This window comes from Fundulus heteroclitus, chromosome 19 (assembly GCF_011125445.2).
Source record: "Fundulus heteroclitus isolate FHET01 chromosome 19, MU-UCD_Fhet_4.1, whole genome shotgun sequence".
NCBI classification, from domain to species: domain Eukaryota; kingdom Metazoa; phylum Chordata; class Actinopteri; order Cyprinodontiformes; family Fundulidae; genus Fundulus; species Fundulus heteroclitus.
The window spans coordinates 3,941,374-3,960,107 of record NC_046379.1 but is presented as its reverse complement, the minus strand read 5'-3'; the positions used below and the strand labels follow the sequence as shown (position 1 = coordinate 3,960,107).

General features: G+C 42.9%; 2 protein-coding genes across 4 annotated transcripts in view; one reads left to right on the top strand and one right to left on the bottom strand.

Annotated features, from left to right (window-relative positions):
* Window positions 1-2,126, top strand: nkl.4 (NK-lysin tandem duplicate 4). Its single transcript, XM_012857754.3, has 5 exons — window positions 1-225; window positions 351-430; window positions 1,377-1,454; window positions 1,540-1,694; window positions 1,798-2,126. The coding sequence occupies exons 1-5, from the start codon at window positions 177-179 to the stop codon at window positions 1,874-1,876; spliced, it is 441 nt and encodes a 146-aa protein (XP_012713208.2). The 5' UTR covers window positions 1-176; the 3' UTR covers window positions 1,877-2,126.
* A 2,855-nt stretch (window positions 2,127-4,981) lies between these two features.
* The window catches only part of tonsl (tonsoku-like, DNA repair protein), a 32,033-nt gene continuing 18,280 nt past the window's right edge, over window positions 4,982-18,734 (bottom strand). The window contains exons 16-28 of one of the 3 annotated variants that reach the window (XM_021319149.2): window positions 17,652-17,775; window positions 17,345-17,565; window positions 16,091-16,565; window positions 15,807-16,009; window positions 12,564-12,670; window positions 12,320-12,476; window positions 12,123-12,201; window positions 11,740-12,047; window positions 10,085-10,256; window positions 9,742-9,917; window positions 9,569-9,642; window positions 8,478-8,611; window positions 4,982-5,381 (exon numbers count right to left, since the gene is read on the bottom strand). In XM_021319149.2, the coding sequence (XP_021174824.2) occupies window positions 5,179-5,381; window positions 8,478-8,611; window positions 9,569-9,642; window positions 9,742-9,917; window positions 10,085-10,256; window positions 11,740-12,047; window positions 12,123-12,201; window positions 12,320-12,476; window positions 12,564-12,670; window positions 15,807-16,009; window positions 16,091-16,565; window positions 17,345-17,565; window positions 17,652-17,775 (2,433 nt within the window). In that variant the 3' untranslated portion in view covers window positions 4,982-5,178. Of the gene's footprint in view, window positions 5,382-8,477; window positions 8,612-9,568; window positions 9,643-9,741; window positions 9,918-10,084; window positions 10,257-11,739; window positions 12,048-12,122; window positions 12,202-12,319; window positions 12,477-12,563; window positions 12,671-15,806; window positions 16,010-16,090; window positions 16,566-17,344; window positions 17,572-17,651; window positions 17,776-18,734 lie in introns of all 3 variants that reach the window. The other 2 variants (XM_036150818.1, XM_036150819.1) reach the window with 2 other exon arrangements.

Below are 18,734 nucleotides of genomic sequence, written 5' to 3'. Positions count from 1 at the left end.
AGTGCTGGGTGGAACATGAGCAGAGGTGAGGTGTTAGGCTGGTGGGCTAAGCTACGACCACTGCCTGTGACGTTGAGGGGAGCTGCGCCCGGCCCCTTTACCTCAGTCAAGCATAAATATCGAGTCGTCTCCACTAAGTGGCCCATGCATGCAGACGGCACCGCTTACAGTCAGCAATGAAGGTCAGCCCATTCCTCCTCCTGTGCATCTTTCTGGCATGTTCAGGTGAGGCTTCACCACACACTTCCTTTTTTTGTTTGTTTTTGGCTTAATATATAAAAATAAATTAAATTGCACGGGTCATTTTAGCATTAAGTTTACATTCATTATTCTGTTGAACCTTTCCACAGTCTGGGTAATCCAGGGAAGAAACCTGCAGGTCAATATTGATGACGAGGAGCTTGCAGAACCCAATGCAAAGCAACAAGGGGTAAGGACTGAAAAAAGCCAAGAAAAATTATAACAAATAGCAAAATGTTATATGATAAAGTCATTATCATTACTATTTGAATCTGTATAATGCTTTTTCCCCCCTTTCTATCTTCAGTCCATTGTATTTATAACCACATTTTTTACTAAAGTGTTCACATCAATGTAGGAAACTGAAACTTTTTTCTTAAATCCACAAAAGAAGCCAGTGACCACCGTATCATGAATGTGGCAGAATGAGTGGCTTAGTGTTTGTGACATGCATGCACCGCATGATACAGAGCAAAGGGTTGCTAAAAACTGCCAAGTTTGTGCACACAGACAACAAAAGGAAATGTTAATTGTCAGCTTGGGTAGAGAAACTGTCTCTGTGGCGGCTGGTTTCAGCAAATAGCGCTCTGCAGCGCCAACCTGAGGGTAAAAGTCTAAAGTTTGTGCTGAGGATGCGGTCTGCAGAGATGTTAGCTGCCCTTTTCCTGCAGGGAGGTCAGCCATGACGGTCCTCCCTGCAGACCTGATTGTTTGTTGTAGTTTGTCCCCTCAAATTTATGACTGAAAGCCAGAAACATGATTATTTTACACTTGTTTAGGATTGCCTTTGACTGTTCTAGTTTAACTGTTTTACTGAAACATCATTAGTTTAACTTTGTAGTCCAACTGTTTTTAAAATTGGCTTTTAGTTTCTATTTTCCCATGTTTTATTTTTCTACATTTTATTCCAACTGATTTTTTTTCTGTTTTATTTTGCTATATTTTAATCATGTAAAGCACTTTGCATTGTCTTTGTACTGAAATGTACTATAGCAAAACATTTGCCTTGCCTTACTACTTTAAAGACAATATGAATATCACATTTTTGAAGGAAATGTGATATATTTATCGACTTGTGATTATGTGACTTGTGATCAAATTCTTATTTTTAGGACCTCTCCAACTCTTGTTTTTAGATTCCAGGGATTTGCTGGGGATGCAAGTGGGCTTTAAACAAGGTGAAAAAAGTCCTTGGAAACAACAGTACTGTCCAGGTAAAACGTTCTGGACGACTGTGTGCAGCAGCATCCCATCAGAGCCATGGGAGGGCAAAGCGCTCATGTCGTTTGTGTTTTGCAGGCCATTACTCAGCAGTTGAAATCGGTCTGCGATAAGATTGGACTCCTGAAATCAAAGTGCAAGAAATTTGTGGACAACAACCTTGGAGTCCTGGTCGAGGAGCTGACGACCACCGACGACGTGAGAACCATTTGCGTCAATGCAGGAGCGTGCAAGTGAGTCACCCCACTTCAGCTAACAGAGGGCATTATGGGATCTGTAGTTTTTCAGTGCAGCTCTTCAATTAGCTCATTTTTTGTCTGTGGATTTTCGTTTTAGGCCAAAGGAGCAGCTGGACATGATCTTCCATCCAAACAAAGAAGAATCCAGACGCATCACGATCATTGAAGTCCCCTGACATCCTGTGCAGTCATGAAAACCAGAAACATAAATGTAGCTTTTAAATGCAAGACTAACAACCCCAGTGATTGCATTCAAGTGAACATAAACCTTTCTTAGCTTCCTTTTGCTCAAGCATGTCTTAATGTTTTGTTTTAATGTTCACATTGCGAACACCTGAAAACCTGTTTCTCCCATAAATTAGCTCAATAGAATAATTGCTTTGCTGCTTTGGTTTGACATCGTTGTCACAAATATTACAGGATTTAAAAAAAAAAAAAGACAACTGGTCGTTCTTGATAGATTTGCACTAGAAGGACATTTTTAAAGAAGCATGACTTTATTTCCATGTTTTAAATGAAAGACAAATAAAACTTTTGCAAAAAGATGATTGATATATTTTCTTCTAAGGGATTTTGATATTTGTGGGGTGAAAAAAGCTAATTTTTAAGTTTACAATAGTATATTATGTATATATAACAGCTAGAACCTGCATTTGTTATATCTGTATTAAAAACAGGTGGCTTTTTATCATTGTTAACCACAATGTGGAAGATCCAAAAGCCCCTGGTCTATAACTTATTCTGTTTATGTGTAGATAAAATGGTTGAAAATGTTTCTGATCCCATCTGGCAGGGCTTGACATTATACAGACAGAACACCTGGGGCCTCATTTATAAAACATATCGCAGAATCCTTTTAAAAAGTGTACAAAAAAATGAAAATGATGTATGGCAAAGAAAAATCAGCTTTATAAAACATGCAGATCACAATTTTCCTTTATAGATCGCAGCTGAAGCTGAACGTTTGTGTACCTGGTTCTGCCTCATCACTCTACACGCCTATATTCAACCATAAATGGTCAAAGCGAAGCACCTCATGAATGATAAGGTGTATTTAAACAAGCCAATTAATCCCTTCATAGTTATTTCCTGGTTAACAAAGGCAAACACTGAAAAAAAGCAAAGAAACTGGAAAAAAGTCACAGAAAGGAGTTTATTAAACATGTAAATCAGAGGTAAAAGCTCAGATTTTGTCCATGTTAAAAGAACTTGTTAAACAGTGAACTCCACCCCAGTCTTAAATGTCGGATGTCTTCCACACGGAGCCGTGATCCATGTTGAAATGCCTCGTCTTGGAGGAGGCTGTGCGTCCTGATCGTCATTCTGAGGAGGAAGGAGAGGTTTCCAGGCTGAGGATGAAGAGTCCCTCTTCTGAATCACTGCAAAAAGCTGATGGGACGCTCCACAGCTGAGCGCTGCATGGGTCTGAGGGGTATTAAAGCGCCTCTTCTGCGCTCTTGGGTTTAGAGAGCGGGTTAGGACCCAGGACCTGGGAGGGGGGGCATCCCACCGTCCCCTGTAGGTTAAAGCAGAATGCAAAACTCTAGGAAGTCTACCGCGGTGTATGAGCCAGTCATCATCGTCGCCCAAGAAATCTTTAAACCCTGAAACCACGATCCATCCTAATTCTCCCATTTGACTCTGCAGAGACTGAACTAAAAATAAGTAAGATTAAAATCAGTGTGTTTATCCTTGATTAGAGCAGGTAAATAAGATTACCTGCCAATGGAATGAGATTTTTGCACTTAAAATAGGAACAACTCATCTCCACCATCTTATTTCAAGTGAAGTATATCTAATTATCTTATTTTAGGGGTCAAAATACTCATTCCATTGGCAGATCATCTTATTTCCCTGCTCAAATCAAGGACAAATACACTTATTAAGAAACTTTGACTAATTTTTACTTCCCTTTTTGCAGTGCAGGTCCTCTAACAGCGGCAGTGCATCCACCGTGCAGCATATCGTACCAATCTACGTGACCGTTTACAGCAATTAGAGTAATTGCTGCACACCTAATAATAATCTGATAATCTAATAATCTGTTAATTTGTTGAACACATCACCCAGGTGATCATCGGGGAGAGATATGTGATAGTAGAAAATCATGATAACATGCCCTAAAAGTTAACTTTTATCTAAGATTTAAGTTGGATTCTGGGCATTTTTTTATTAGAAGGGTACTTAAGTTTCACCAGCGACGGCATGAGTAACTCTGTGGTTTTTAACCCTGATGATAATGTTGAATTGTGGAGTGAAACTGAACGTTATCATGATGCAGTTTGGCTGCAGTTCACCACTTTACCGTCTGCGTTGCCAAAAAGAGCGTACGCCTGGGTTAGAGTTGCTGTGAGGAGCCCGAATTTTCCCGTCAAGTGTTTTTTTTTTTTTTTAAAAAAAATAGATCACAGCCTCTGCATGGAAAGCGATGTACAGCACTTTCAGGCTCATATTGGTGCGTACGCAAGCTTTATAAATTAGACCCCAGAGCAGTTTGCTCCTAACCTGACTCCGCCAGATGGATTTGCTCCGCATATCCATCTGGAAACCTTCCGTTGAAGTAATTTTGGGAAGGGGCAAAAATACTGGTTAGCTGATTGGCCTATGTTGGTGATAGACGGGCCAAATGAACCAATCAGATCAACAAAGCATATGACGTACTCGTCAACAAGCCAAGCTACTCTTGCTGCTGCAGGTAAAGGGTCGTTAGCTCAGCAAAGAAATACTCTGTAATTCCGATAAAACTTGCTCGATAGCCACGCTAACGCTAGTTTCATCGGCTGAAGCCGCCATGTTCTTTAGACTGAACTGTCGCGCTTCTCGTTGCGTCACACCTCAACCCGCCTCAAAGCCAACTCTGATTGGACGTTCGTTTGGTGAACGGCTCCAAATTTTCTTTAACGGAGGGTAGCCAGACTGATCTGCGAGTGAAACCTTGAAAGCTCGCTAGATCAGGATGGTCTCACGAGGCTAGTTTGCTCCTGGAACGAATGTAAAAAAGTCTATTAAACAGTTGCATCCAGAGGAAATCACACATGATGCAACAATTTCATTGCTTCTAAACTAAAAGCTCATTTGAACAAACATTTTCCATTTCTGTTGTTTTCCTCCAGCAATGCTTTCACCTGAATTATGTTAAAACTGAAAAGTTTTGACACAAAACAGGAGCATCATTGGACATAACATGTTGTTCCTTTGAACAGTGATAAACGTAAACACATGGAATATTAGTTTATTCCTGACCCATAAATAGACTCCTGGGAATAAAAATGCAGACAAAAGGATTTCCACAGCCCTTTATTTCCTTTTTAATTTAAATGTGAGCTATTCAGGGACAAATATAACAATACTTATGATCACACACACACAGATAAGGCGTTAACAAATCGATGTATTTACAGACTACCTCAACACCACAGAGCCTTCATAACAGGGGCTGGCTCCAAGGATCGTCCATTATCAGTGGAAAAACGTCTCATCATGATGATGGTGATGCTACAGAGAGCAGAAACCTGGAGTTTCGGTTCACGAAGCGTCCGTCCTGAAGACCCCTGTCCCAACTCTGCTTTAAGGCGTCTCTGTCCATCTTGTTTAGGCCCTGGGAGCAGAGACGAAGATCCTGCACCAGCTCAGACAAACCGTCCACTTCTCCGCTGTTCCAAGGGCCAGACACCTGACAACCTGACGGAGGAACGAGGGCAAATTTAGAGCCATCTGCTGTTTTAGATTAGATTAGATTCAACTTTATTGTCATTACACAGGTACAGGTACAAGGCAACAAAATGCAGTTTAGGTCTAACCAGAAGTGCAATAGCAGCAAGTGCAGGATAAATAATGGTTCCATATGTACAGGACATGGGTTTTACTTAATAAATATAGAGATGTATACTATTATAAACAGAATTTTACTGATAGATTTATGCTATGAGTATAATATATAGATAACTAGTATTGTGAACTAAATTTACAGCTGGAATGTACCGAATATAATATACAGGTGGATATTACTATGAATAGAGTTTTACAGATATGTACAATAGCATAATATATAGATGATTATTATAACAGAGTTTACATGTACTATGAATATATGTACAGATTACTATAGGCAGAATTGTGAGCATGATATACAGGTAGCTATTACTATAAAATGAATAAATAAAGTTGGACAGAAGCTATTTAAATTTAAGTGCAGTGGAAGGTAATTGCATGTTTTAGCACCACTAAACGACGTCTGACATGTTTCCCTGCAGTTTTCTCCATCCTGCAGGCTTCAAATCGCAAAATTAACAGGTATTTAATCCAAAGCCTTTTAAAATGGAAAAAAAGATGTGTTTCTCTCAAGTTAAGAGGAAAGGAGTCCCCCTCCTCCCAAATACAGAGTATACATTTACTACTAAAATACACACATTTACCTAAAAGCTGCCTGGTTCAGAGGAGGTGAAACAGTCCAAATGAACACAACACCCTGTCTGCTGTGAACACTGTTAGGTCTTCTCCACTGGGGGGATATGTTGCATCCGGGGACAGACCAAAGACACTAGACCACTAGAAACCAGGCAGCTAATTAGTTGATCTTATGAAGGGTTTTCATTTTCAGATAGGTGGCCTAAAACCACCCAGAGCAGGAAGTGGTGACAGATCTGCCAGCGGAGCGACAAACAGCGTGTGAACAGGTCTGCTGATGATTTCACTCACTTAAACTACGTTATTATAAACAGCATGACGGCTGCGACGGCCTCAGCCACGCGTCGGCCACATCGGTCCACACCCTCAGGTTGTTGGTGATTTACAGTGTTTTTTATCTCTTTACTCAAATCTAACAATGATCTTATGAAGCGCACACATACAATAATGCCATTGAGTGGGTTTTTACAATGTTCTGTTATATTAATTATGTTTCTGAGGACACCAGCAGGACAAACCATCTGCTCGTTAGCACGGGGCGTGTTCTATTATTTGGTCGTTAGGGTTGATTTTAGTAATGTTTCCCTTATTGGATGTAAATGGTCAGCCCAAATCACTTTGTAAGCTGTCCTTGGGTGTCTGTTCTGAGAGTTAAGGTGTGTATACTTTGTTCAGTTAATATGCTTTTTGATTAGCCCCTTTCGGGATCCATTCATTTTACTTTAAAAACGGCCATTTTTGTTGGGTTAAAGGAGCAATAACTAAGATTTACTGTAAAATCAACCTAAATCATTCTCACTTGTCACAATCGGTCCTCTCCATCAACAATGTCTGAGTTAAAGGCATACTATGCAACATTTTTCAGTTAATTAATGTGTTCCATACCGTTTTGGATGATTAAATTAGTAATTTCAGGTCGAACAAAGGTTTTCTCGGCCGCCCTGGTGGTCTGTGGGGGAAATACCGCACTTGCAATTCCAAGAGCTCACGGCCCGCACCCACAGGCTCAGAAGTCTCGTGCATCACGAGAGTCGGTCTTGCTTTACGGCGAGGACTCCATGTGTTTTTTGCCCTGCTATTCACTATATGCACGCGCGAAAGCAACAACAAAGAACCGCGTGTTAACGTCAAATAAGCATGCAAGCATGTCCAGTTTTTATTATTATTTTTTTTTTTGAATGCTGTCGAGGCGGTAGCGTGAGTTTGGCCGGCGAGGCGGCCGCGGGAAACCCTGATGTTCATACTTTCACTGTGTTAGTCATTGTTTGTACTGCCGTTTTTTCGACTTTTCGTTGCGTTCGCCTGTCTGCTAAGCTCAAAACAACCGCACCTGGCTTGACAGAGAAAACAGAACAGCTGAGCATCTTTATGACAGTGCACTTTTACTTTTGCCCTCTGGGAGGAGCCTCGCTGGAAAATCAACCCCGGTTGCATAGTATACCATTAAGATTTTCTCCTTCCAATCCCAGAGGTACAGTCCAGCATTACTTTGGCTCAGAGCGTAGCCCATGTTTACTTCCTGGCTCCTGGGCCAATAACATGACCGTTGAGTAAATGGCGGGTGTCGATGAAAGGTATTGTGTATGTGTTGTTCTGATTTTAAACACTAGGTGTCATTGTTACTTATTGTTCCTTTAAATAAAAACCCACTTTGAAGACATGTCTCCTAGGTACTCTACACCTTCAACTACCTGAACCCTCACAATGTAAAGCCTGCTTTATGCTTGATGCATCTGCGACGTCCGCATTACGTCATTTTGGCTACCAAAAGTGTCCGCTCAGCGCACCTACAAAGATTCCCAACTACGCGGATAAGATCTCCTTCTGGAGACCGCTTTATGATTCGGCCCAAAAAATTCACTGTGTATAAACAAATTGTTAACAATTCCTGGAAAGATATCACCATCACTCCTGGAAGAAAGTAAGAGGCTTTAAAATTTCGGAACCAGCTGTGTTTTCTACTCCTATGTGTAGTTGGGTGTAGCACGCTGGGCGAAGGAGCACAACGCTGCCCTCTAGAGTCCAGGAGGATATTGCTACTTTGGAGGATAAGCATGGAGCACAAATACTGCAGAAGTTGTGTCCGTATGTCTCATTTCCACGCGGGACATACGTGTTCAAGCATAAACCAGCCTTAAGAGCAGTCAAGGAGAATAAATTAGCTCAGCGTCGGCGCAAAGACACTAACGATTTTTGTCTATCGGCAAAGACTAAATGGTTCGCCAGCTGCTTTATTAAGCTCACGGCTCGGTGTTAACACTTGAGGGATCACGTGACGTGCAGCTGTAGAGCTGCAGATCACAGTTTCCCTGGCGCTTATAGTGGTGATATCTCAAAAATGTTGCTTTACAAGAACCAACTGCTGCGTACCCTGAAGGTTAAGAAGGGTGAGCGGTCGAGAAGCCTCTCTCACGGACGTCAGGATGCTGTAGAGGCCCGCCGACGTCACAGACGGGTTTCCTGACAGGTTCAGGCTCGTCAGGGTGGGACACAAAGGCAGGCACCTGAAGGAAAACAAAGACATGGCTTCAGAAGAATACAAGATGTCCCAAATAGTCGTTTTAGTTACAGTCCTGATCGTCTACTGCAGGGGTGTCAAACATACAGCCCGGTGGCTAAAATAATAAAAAAAAAAAATTCAGTGTCCTGTCTGGCAATGTAACAATAAGAATTGTTGTCTTAATGCCAAAAAGAGCTCGTCAGATTTGACTTTCACAAGTGGAGCAGTACTGCTTTTGCTATAGTGCTCCGCTTGATTTATGAATGTGAATAGTTTTATTGTGTTTAATGCAGGGAATATCTCAAATGATATGGACACTACAATGGGAAAGCAGGAGAGGAAAGGAAGAACAAGAAGAAAAAAGAAAAGGTGGAAGAAAGAGGAGATAAAAGGAAGAGAATGATAAAAAAATTATTGGAAAAAAACACGTACTTCGTTTAATTGAAAATCTGCTGTTCCTATATTGTCCACGAGGGGCGCTGTGTTTTAATCAGCAGATGGTAGCACTGAGCTTCAGATGTAGAAAATTGATTTTAAATCATTTCTTAATTTTTATCTGTTTGATGTATTTTGTCATGCAGGACAGTGTTTTTAAGTTCCAAAAAATGTGAATAAATGTTTTTCAACATTGTACAATCACTGTGATCAGTTCTTATGCATAATGCACAAGTAAATGTTTAACTGAGTAAAAGTATTGTTGAAATTGCACATACTTTTCTCAAAAACGCTGAGGTTATTCATAATATATTGTGTAAAAGTGAAATTCATTTAATATAAAAATCAACAAAAAGTTATTAGTTCTATTTAATCTTGCAATGAGTTTACTCGTGTGGCCCTCTAGAGATCAGAGTAAGCTGAATGCGGCCCCTAAACCAAAATGAGTTTGACACCCCTGGTCTACTGCATCTGTAATCCATGCAGGAGCATCTCTAACTCACAAAGAGGAAATACAGCCACAGACCTGGCTAAGACAGCTACACTGCTGTCCGTCAGTCCGTTTGCTGCCAGACTCAGGTGGCCCAGACAACACTCCTCCTGCAAAACAAACCCCCCGTATACTGGATTTATGGTACCGTAAGACAGAGACGCTTACAGTCTCATGAACTACGCAGCACGCCGTGAGTGTGTGCACACCTGAGACAGGAGCTTGGCGAGGTGTTCCAGTGCTGGGTAGTCAGCAGGACCGCTGCAGACGGCGGACAGGTCCAGATGTGTGAGAGTCTGCAGAGGCAGAGTCTTCAGGACCAGCTCAAAGCCAGTGGAGCCCAGTGCATTGTGGGACAGGGACACGGATTTCAGGTTGCTCAGTCCTGAGAGACCGGGAGATATTAAACAGCAATATTATTCCTTCATAGCTGATGTTTAATCTAATTACATTATTACTCTTCTCCCCTCCGACATCAGCTGGTTACGGGTGGCCTGAAATCTTAACCTTCACCGTCAATTATGCAGGACAAAACTCTCTTTGTCAGGGCACCTGTGAGAGCGCTGGCCAGCAGCAGCCGGTGACGCTGAAGGAAGCGGGCCGTGAGGCGGCAGGCCTGCAGAGACAACTTGCAGAGCGAAGGGCAACAGGACAGCAGGCAGGACAGAGACTCGGACACGGCGTCTCCGAGAGGGTTGAGGCTCAGATCGAGCTCCTCCAGGCACTGCAGAGGCGACACACAGCAACGTTCACCACACAGAATTCAAATTGCTGTTGCTAAATGTCCAAACTTTATGGTAGGAAAATATCCCCAAAGGCAAATGTAGCGCAGTTGTCCGACGACATGACTGGGGTCAAATTGCAGAGGATGCATCAGCAGATAGTCAGACTAATCAGTTAAAATCCACTTGTTCTGCTCTATAATGCTATTCAACAGAGCAGAATGGAGAAAAATAGCCACCATTTGAAGAATAAGCATTAGAAAAACTCCTAAAATTGAGTGTATTTTGGTGTAAGTCCAAGTATCAAACCTCATTAAAGCGATTTATAATCAAGATATCGTTCTATTCTGCAGTTGGAAGAACAACTGTTGCTTTTCTGTTATAAATAAAAGCAATTAGACCATATTATAGATGTAGTTTATTATTCGTAAGTGTAAATACCATAAAACCAAGGTATTTACAATATAAATCCACCGATCGATGATATATAAAAAAAAAAAAAAAGGTCAATAAAAAGTTCAATAGAATAACAAATTTCCTTCCTTTTCCTTGAATACAGTGTTTGTGTGTTCTGTATCTAGATACAGCATAAAATGGTAAGGGCTGCACTTAAAATACATGTTTTGAATTTATTGATAATTATTGATATCGATCAATATGATTTCTATTTTATCGATATGCTTTTTTTTCTATATCATCCAGCCCTGTCTTATGATCTTATAAATACCTCATCAACATACATTCATTGTACAAATCTGAATTGTTGCACAATCCTTCCAGTGCTGCAGTACCCTGCTTTTCAACCAGACTTTTTCCTTTCACTCAACTTTCCATTAACAGGTTTATATACAGTGCTGTAAACAACCAGCTTCTTCGGCAAATTACATTTTGTTGTCAAAACGTCATAGTACCGCCCTAACATTTTCTTATCTGTCTTTTCTAAATTAAAATTTCCTAAGAAACAAAAAATTTAGTTTCATTAGCTGTAAATCATCATTAAAGCCACGAAAATGCTTAAAAACGCTTCGCTCAGTCGGTAATGGCTCTGTTTAACGCGAGTTTCACTTTTTAAACTGAATTAGTGAAATTAATGAAAACATCCTAATTTATTTGAGATGCACCGATGGACCTAACAGTTTAATGCTTTTCAGGAAAGCAAACAATGTGTGCACACGGTGGTGTGCACGGCTGTCTATCCTGTCTGTCCAGGGTGTACTACGCCTCTCGACCAATGGCTGCTGGAGAAAGGCACCATGTGACCCTGCGTGGATAACCCGGTATAGATAATGGATGAAAAACCTTTTAAAAGCATCTATGATTCTCATTGCACTTTACAAATATACTGTGTTGGTGCATCAGGCTGGAAGCTGCGGCTGGAATGTGACTAAATGTGAAAAGGGTGTTAATACTTTTCCCATGCTGTTTTTTTTTTTTTTTTTTTAAATTGAAGTTGTTGTTTTTTTTTTTGCTCAGGAGCTGATTTACCGGAAAAGCAGGGTGACTTTGTCCCTTCAGAGCATCGACAGCCCTCCCCAGGCCTTCGCCCGTGATGCCGTTGGCGGAGACGTCGAGCAGCCGGAGGCGGGGCATGGTGACCGCCGTGGCGACCAGTTCGGGCAGCAGGTCGTCCGCGAGCCGATTGCCAGACAGACGCAGCTCGCTGAGGCTGGCCTGAAGCTTGAGGGCGCGCAGGAGCGGGTTGAGGGAGGAGGGGGCCAAACCGAAGCCACACACGGACACGGAGGAGCTCCCATCCTGGACCTCGCACAGCCGGGTGAGCCGTTTGTCCTCGTCTGGAGACGGAGACACGTTTGAGCATCGCAGAGAAGTTACGTCCCGGTTTGAGCGTGACGGTGTGTGCCGCTCACCCACTGCCAGACTCTGACAGGCCTTCTTGTAGCGCTCGGGGAGAGGAGGCAGATCCCAGGAGCAAACCTCAGCCAGAACCTGCCGCAACCACACAAGATCAACGTTAAAGGCGTAAAGGTGCAATAAAAACAGGCACATGTCGCACACATTCCTTCCTGTTTTCACAACTGCCGACAGCGTAAGCGTGTGCGCTCACCTCCTCGTTGGTGTGCAGCACGGCGAGCAGCAGGTCCTGTGGAGACAGCAGCGCTCCTTCCTTCTGCAGCGAGAGGCGGGGCAGGAGGCCACATTTCTGGTAGAAACGCTGCGCTGCCTGCTCACAAAGCCACGACACGGTGCAGGAGTCCGCCTCGCTGAAACAAACCACCGATTTCAAGCTCAAGAACCACACGGAAATAGAAGCTAATAACTTGTGCAGACTGTGATTATAGAATAGAAACCTCTGAGGAACTGGGATGAGGAACACATCTTCCTGCACTCTGACCCTCATCCTGATTGGTGGAGGCAGAGCCGTCGGTACAGGAGCAGCAGAACAAGGAGCCAGGGGCTAAAATATGCAAATAAACCAGGGTGAGACACAACTCTACCTTCAAATATGACAACAGCGAATTAAGTTTGTTAGCATCTCAGTGGTGTCCACCCACTGAGCCATATAATACACTGGAGTGCTAATCACCGTCTGTTTGAACGAGTCGCTTTGAAGCCACCAGCCGCCATATTGGTACTCCCTATTTCCCCTCAGTAACTAGGGAATATGTGCGCTGCAGCATCGAATGACGAGGATTTTCTCAAGTTCAGGGGGACTTAAAACTTTTAAAATGTCTAATGCCATATACTTTTATGTTATGTTCTAAAAATATTAAGTACTGAGAAAGTCATGTGCTGAAATATTTTGCATTTTATTTATTTAAATATATATATGTAACATTTATAAATATATAAATAACAATATACAAAAACATATATTTACATATATGTATACATATATATACATATATACTTATATTCATATACACATACTTATATATACATATACATTTAATCTGAATAACATGTAAAATATTTCAGCACCTAATTTCCTAGTAGTTGATAGTGTTAGTACATCCACTGTCTGTAGAATTACCTGTGAAACGTTTTCACACAGCCAGAAAACTGCTTGTTGTTGCAACCAAATCCTGTGGTATTCTGTGAGAGTAGGGAGTAGCAAGATGGCGGCCAGTGACTTCAGTTTTTTGGCAAAATCAGCACTCCAGTGTATAATATAGCTCAGTGTGTCCACCCCTCAGCCAGCATTAACACCAGGAACCCAACTTCTATGAGTTGTTTTAGGGCCCAGCTAAAACCATTAAGCAGTCTGCATTCTTATGCATCGGCATCTAAAACTTGAATTTTTTGTCACGTTTCACCTCTAATGTGTTCAAAGGACATTTGTTGCAAATCAGCACAATATACTGCAAATAACGGAACTAATTTGACGCTTTTGTAAATATTTTAGATGAACCTTTGTGAGCCCTGAGAGATCCACTTTCTGCACAGAACATACAGACAGAACCTGATTTATGAGCCAAGGTGGTGTGAGCCCAACAAGAGACCAACTTTCCTTCCACTTTGTTCTCAACATCCACACACAAAAATAAATAAAAACAGAATTTTAAACTACTTTAAGCACGTTTTGTTTGGAGAAAAGCAAATAAAAGTGAACCCAGATGAAGGAAAAGCTCAGAAGCTATTTTTTTTGCAATAAGCGGAGAAAAAGCAAACTTCATGCAGCCATTAAAACTGAGAAATATCAAGTTTTTATAAAGCTTTTGCACACTATTTGTTTGACTTCATGTTTAAAAAAAAAAAAAAGAGACACCTTTACTACTAGTTTATGTACAGAAATGTACAAGGTAACAAAATATTAAATGATTCTGGAGTAACAAGAAAAGCATACATTAAAAATAAAGTTTGAATTTCAATTAAGTCCTTCCCCCCCCCCCCCCCCCCCCCCCCCCTTTTCCAACTAAAATTGGGACTGGGACACTTTTCCTAGTCCTGTTGTGGACAAGGGGTCTGGAAAATGTTCTTATTTAACAAGTTGGGCGAAGCAGGTTCTGCTGGAGGTTTCCTGCAAGCTGAGCATGAGGGATTGCTGCAGAGTTGGAGCCTCGATGCAATTGGCTGGGTTTTAATCGTAATAATTTAATTTGACACAGCAAGTTAGTCCTCTGCATTTCACCCGTCCCTCAGGGAGCAGTGGGCTGCCACCGTGCCGCGCCTGCAGAGCATTCTGGGGCAAGGGTCTTGCTCAGGGACCCAGAGTGGCAGTCTGTGGGAGTCAAACCGAGGAACTTGCAGCCATCCCAGGATGTAAGCCTCCTGCTCTCTAAACACTAAAAATTTTACCAGTTGTCCAAATAAACTGAACTTGACAGCACTGTTGCATAACTACCACTGAACTGGATGTAACTGAGTCACACTAATTAATTCAACTGACAGAATATTTTAATGTATGAATTGGATCAGTTTGTCTTGTAAATTATATTAAAAGGTGCATAGCCACGTTTTTTTATTTATATGTCAGCAGCTCACTCTGGTTGCAAACAAAGTTTTTATGAAAGATTATCACTTTCTGCTGGTGTATTAGTTGTTATTTTTGATGTTTTATGCTTTGTTTTTGCTCAATTTGTTTGCAGTGGGTGTTAAAGCAAGAAAGCGGCTAACGACTATTAGCATCTTTCAACAAAACAATGAAGAATTTTCCAAGATCCAGTCAAAAAAAAAAAAAAAAGCACAGATAAATTATTCCAAGAGGGAAAAGACTGGAATGTCTCTGGGAATACAATATATATGTTGGTGTTCACTGAAGCAGACGCTAAACCTGCCGAGGCTCAGATGTGACGCAGAGTTGACTGACGTTAGTAAATGTTCTGATATGAGGCTCTTAAAGTTGCTGTAATCGTTTTATTTAATTAATAACGGTCTTTGATCACGCCGAGCTGCTGCTTTACAGCGAGGCATTGCACAGGGTCAGACTCAGTCCAGCATTATTTCATTTTGATTTATTTATTAATTAAACCGGTATTATGATAGTTCTGTGATACTGTCACTAGATGGCGCCACATCTGTTTATATCTGCAAATTGTTCCCGGCGCTGGGGCTATTTATCCACAAAAGGACCATCAAAACATTATCAGGATGGAGGCTTGATGTATATAACTTTATTTTATCATGATCAAACGGTTTTTGGTCTTTTTTTTTTTAAGCATATTACGTGCAGTGTCCGAAATTAACTTCCTGATTCAGCATATTTTTTACCAACCAAATTATTAATTCTGACTGACCCCTGCTAAACATCTCCACATAATCCCGCTACGTAATTAGCCTGAGCTAAACGCTAGCCGTTAGCAAATGGAGATGATGTAGTTGCTGTAGTTCTCGCGTCACATGTGTGAGTGTTTGTTGTCATACGAGCTGAAAGCAGAGGAACTAAAGGAAGCATCCACCCAAATGATGAAATTTAATCGCATTTGGCGCCTGGCAAGTGTTAATTTTGTTCCCCGATTACATGGCTATACTCCTTTAAGACGTATTTTTTGTATCGGCCCAATATAAATAAGCAGAATCTAATTAGTTCAAAGCCTGGCTCTGCTAAACCCGCTATGGATGTTATAATGTTGGCGATAACAGTGGCTTCTCACCTGAAAGTGCACCTGTGAAAAGTTTTCAGCTCTCGTGTCTTCAGCGTCTGGAACGGCGGGACTGTTGGACCTGCCGACCTCTCGCGGGCCTAACCGCACCATCCCCGGCATCTGAGTCATCTTCACCTGATGAGGCTTCGTTGAGCCGTTCCTCCTATGAGAGAGACCCCGGCAGGAGGAGGCAGACGAGCTGGACGCCGGCTCTGGAAGAAGGGAGCAGGGGCAACGTGATGGCATGAAGCAAAAAGCAGACCAGACATCCAGACCCGACCATCAGCCGTTACCTCTGCAGTCCGAGCTTAAACGGTGGTTCTGACTTCTGGAAGACGACGCCGTTTCCTCCCTTCTCGGCTTGTCGTGCTCCGCCTGCAGCCTCCTCTTCTTCTTCGGCTGCATTTCCCCCAGATCGTCGTCCAGCCAGTCGTCCGCCACGTACTCGTCCTCCGGAACCAGAGCGGATCTGCTGCTGGACGGAGCAGCCGGTGTGCTGGACAACGGAGGCTGCGACGGGCCCTGGTGGAGACTTTTGGCGCTGCCCAAGCTGCGAATGGCACTGTGGTACTCGTCTCGTTGGAAAACACACGGGGCGGGGGCCTCCCTGGGACTTTCCCCGCATGGGTTGAGGGGCCTGAGGGGCTCCTTGTTTGAGGGATTCTCCTTTTGACCCGGAGCTGCTGGGAACGTGCGTCTGGGCCGGACAGGACGGAGAGGACTGACCGGACTGTCGGAGCCGCTGTCCTCCGAGCTGCTGCCGTCAGTCTGAACCACACAGACAGATTCTAGTCTGGTTATCTAGATTTGACAAAAGGCCCGTTTACACTACACCTAAAAACCGAGCCATGCCGAGACCAGTCCAAGCTTGGATCAGTTAACCGGGATAAAAACGGCCGTTTACACACAAGAGTTATCTCGGTTATCTCGGTTCCTTGGTTGGTCCTCGCCTCCTAGTGGCGATCTGCGGTACTGCCGCTCTCTGGGATTGAAGGCGGAAGCAGCAACTCAAAATGGCGGCGCCCGTAACATTCAGGATGTTATGGTTAGACAGAGTCGGCTTTTGGGAAGTGGATAAGACAAATAAACGACTAATAAGGATTTACAGACACAGGAAACAACGACAGACACTGAGGTTCATCACACTGCTAAGCAGAATCATCTCTGGAAACCGTGTGGCACGGTAAGGAAGCTAGTATTATTATGAATGTCTGAAATTTGTCTGAATGGAGTGTGAATCGGGACGTGCAGCCAGACACGCCGGAAAAACCGCGGACAGTCAGCTGACTGTAAGGGGATGACGCGGTCTGCTCATGCGCTCCTCGTTATCAGATAACCGGGATAAAAAAAAAACAGTCTGAGACCTACTCGGGAACTGGTCTGCAGTTAGCGCGGTCCGGTTATGTTTAGCGCGGTCCGGTTCAGTCTGCTGACCGTTTACACAAGAGTTATCTCGGTTACCGAGCTCGGACTGGTCTCGGCTCAGTTAAAAAAAAGTGTAGTGTAAACGGGCCTAAAGAAAAGCGACTCTGAAGCTTTTTTTATACCCCGTATAAAACAGAGCCCTCTGTCCCTCGGGCTCTGCGGCGCTGCGACGAGGCGCTGCCAGCCGATCGTTTCCCCTCCAAGACGTCTCCGTTCCTGGGTCTGTCCTGGCTGGAGGACGGGTCCCCTCCGGTGGCCGTCAGGGGCTCAGAGTTCTCCGCGTCGAACAGCTGGCTGTCCTGCAGGGCATCAAAAGGCCTGGAGGCAGCCGGAGCGGCAGCAACTGTGCTTGGCAGCAGATGAGGGGAATTAAAGGCTGCGGCGGTGGGTGTTAAAGGCAGCGTGTTTCTAAAGATGCTCAACGCTCACCTCCTCCAGCGGCGGCCTTCTTCAGCAGCCTCTCCGTAGAGAGGCATTCCTGCCTGGTCTCCTCGTCCAGCTCTCTCCTGTAGGTCCTCTGCCAGTGACGCAGGGTGTCCATCGGCGTCTCCCCCTGAGAGAGGAGCAGCAGCAGGAGTTAATCTCAACCAACATTACAGCATAACAGAATTAAAAGGACAAAACAGCCCTAAGCTAAAGTCTTCATACTGGTTTTCACTTTGTGTCCTGTTACAATCACAGAGCTCAAGGTAATTTATGTCACAGAGCAACAGGAAGTGGCATAAAAGTTGTGTTGGAATGAAAACTGGACATTGCTCTGAAAATGGCTGTTGTTTTCTTTTTAATTCACCTTTTTTTCTTCGTTTTATGGTCGCTCGTTTTGCCAAATACGACCGCGTCACACAAGTAAAACGCTGACAGGTGAGCGCGCATTAATATCGAATAGATAAAGTAGTGAAATGATTTGTAAATAAAAAGAAAAGAAAAAAGCAAAATCAAAAATAATGATGAGGATGAGGATTTTGATAATTTAATTTTGTTGAGTTTCATCATCATCATCTAATCCAGGGGTGTCAAACTCATTTCTATATGGGGCCACTTTGGCATCATGAAGTCATTAAAAGGGCCGCTTGCATGTGTAGAGACGATACTTTTCATTTCATAATTTCATTCCAGTTCACACAGTAGTATAAAAAATGCACAGTAACATAAAAGTAGCACCCTTAGGCCCAGTTTATAGAGTTTATCTGCAAAAAAAAAAAATGTTGATATTGGGGTGAGTTACACTTACAGGAGGCACAGTTTTAGCCACTTTATACACTTTAAAAGGATATACGCCCTTTTTTTGGCTCTCGAGGGCCGGATAATTTACCATGACGGGCCGGATTTGCCCGCGGGCCTTGAGTTAGACACCTGTGATCTAATCTGGTAAATTTCTCTCCTCTGATCACCAGGAGAACATTTGTGTTGTTTTCTTCTGTTACTATCAGCCAATCACAGCTCTTAGAAGACAGCGTCGCACCAAGCAACCGGCTCAACCACACCTCCTCACTGAGATAAACGTTTCTGTCG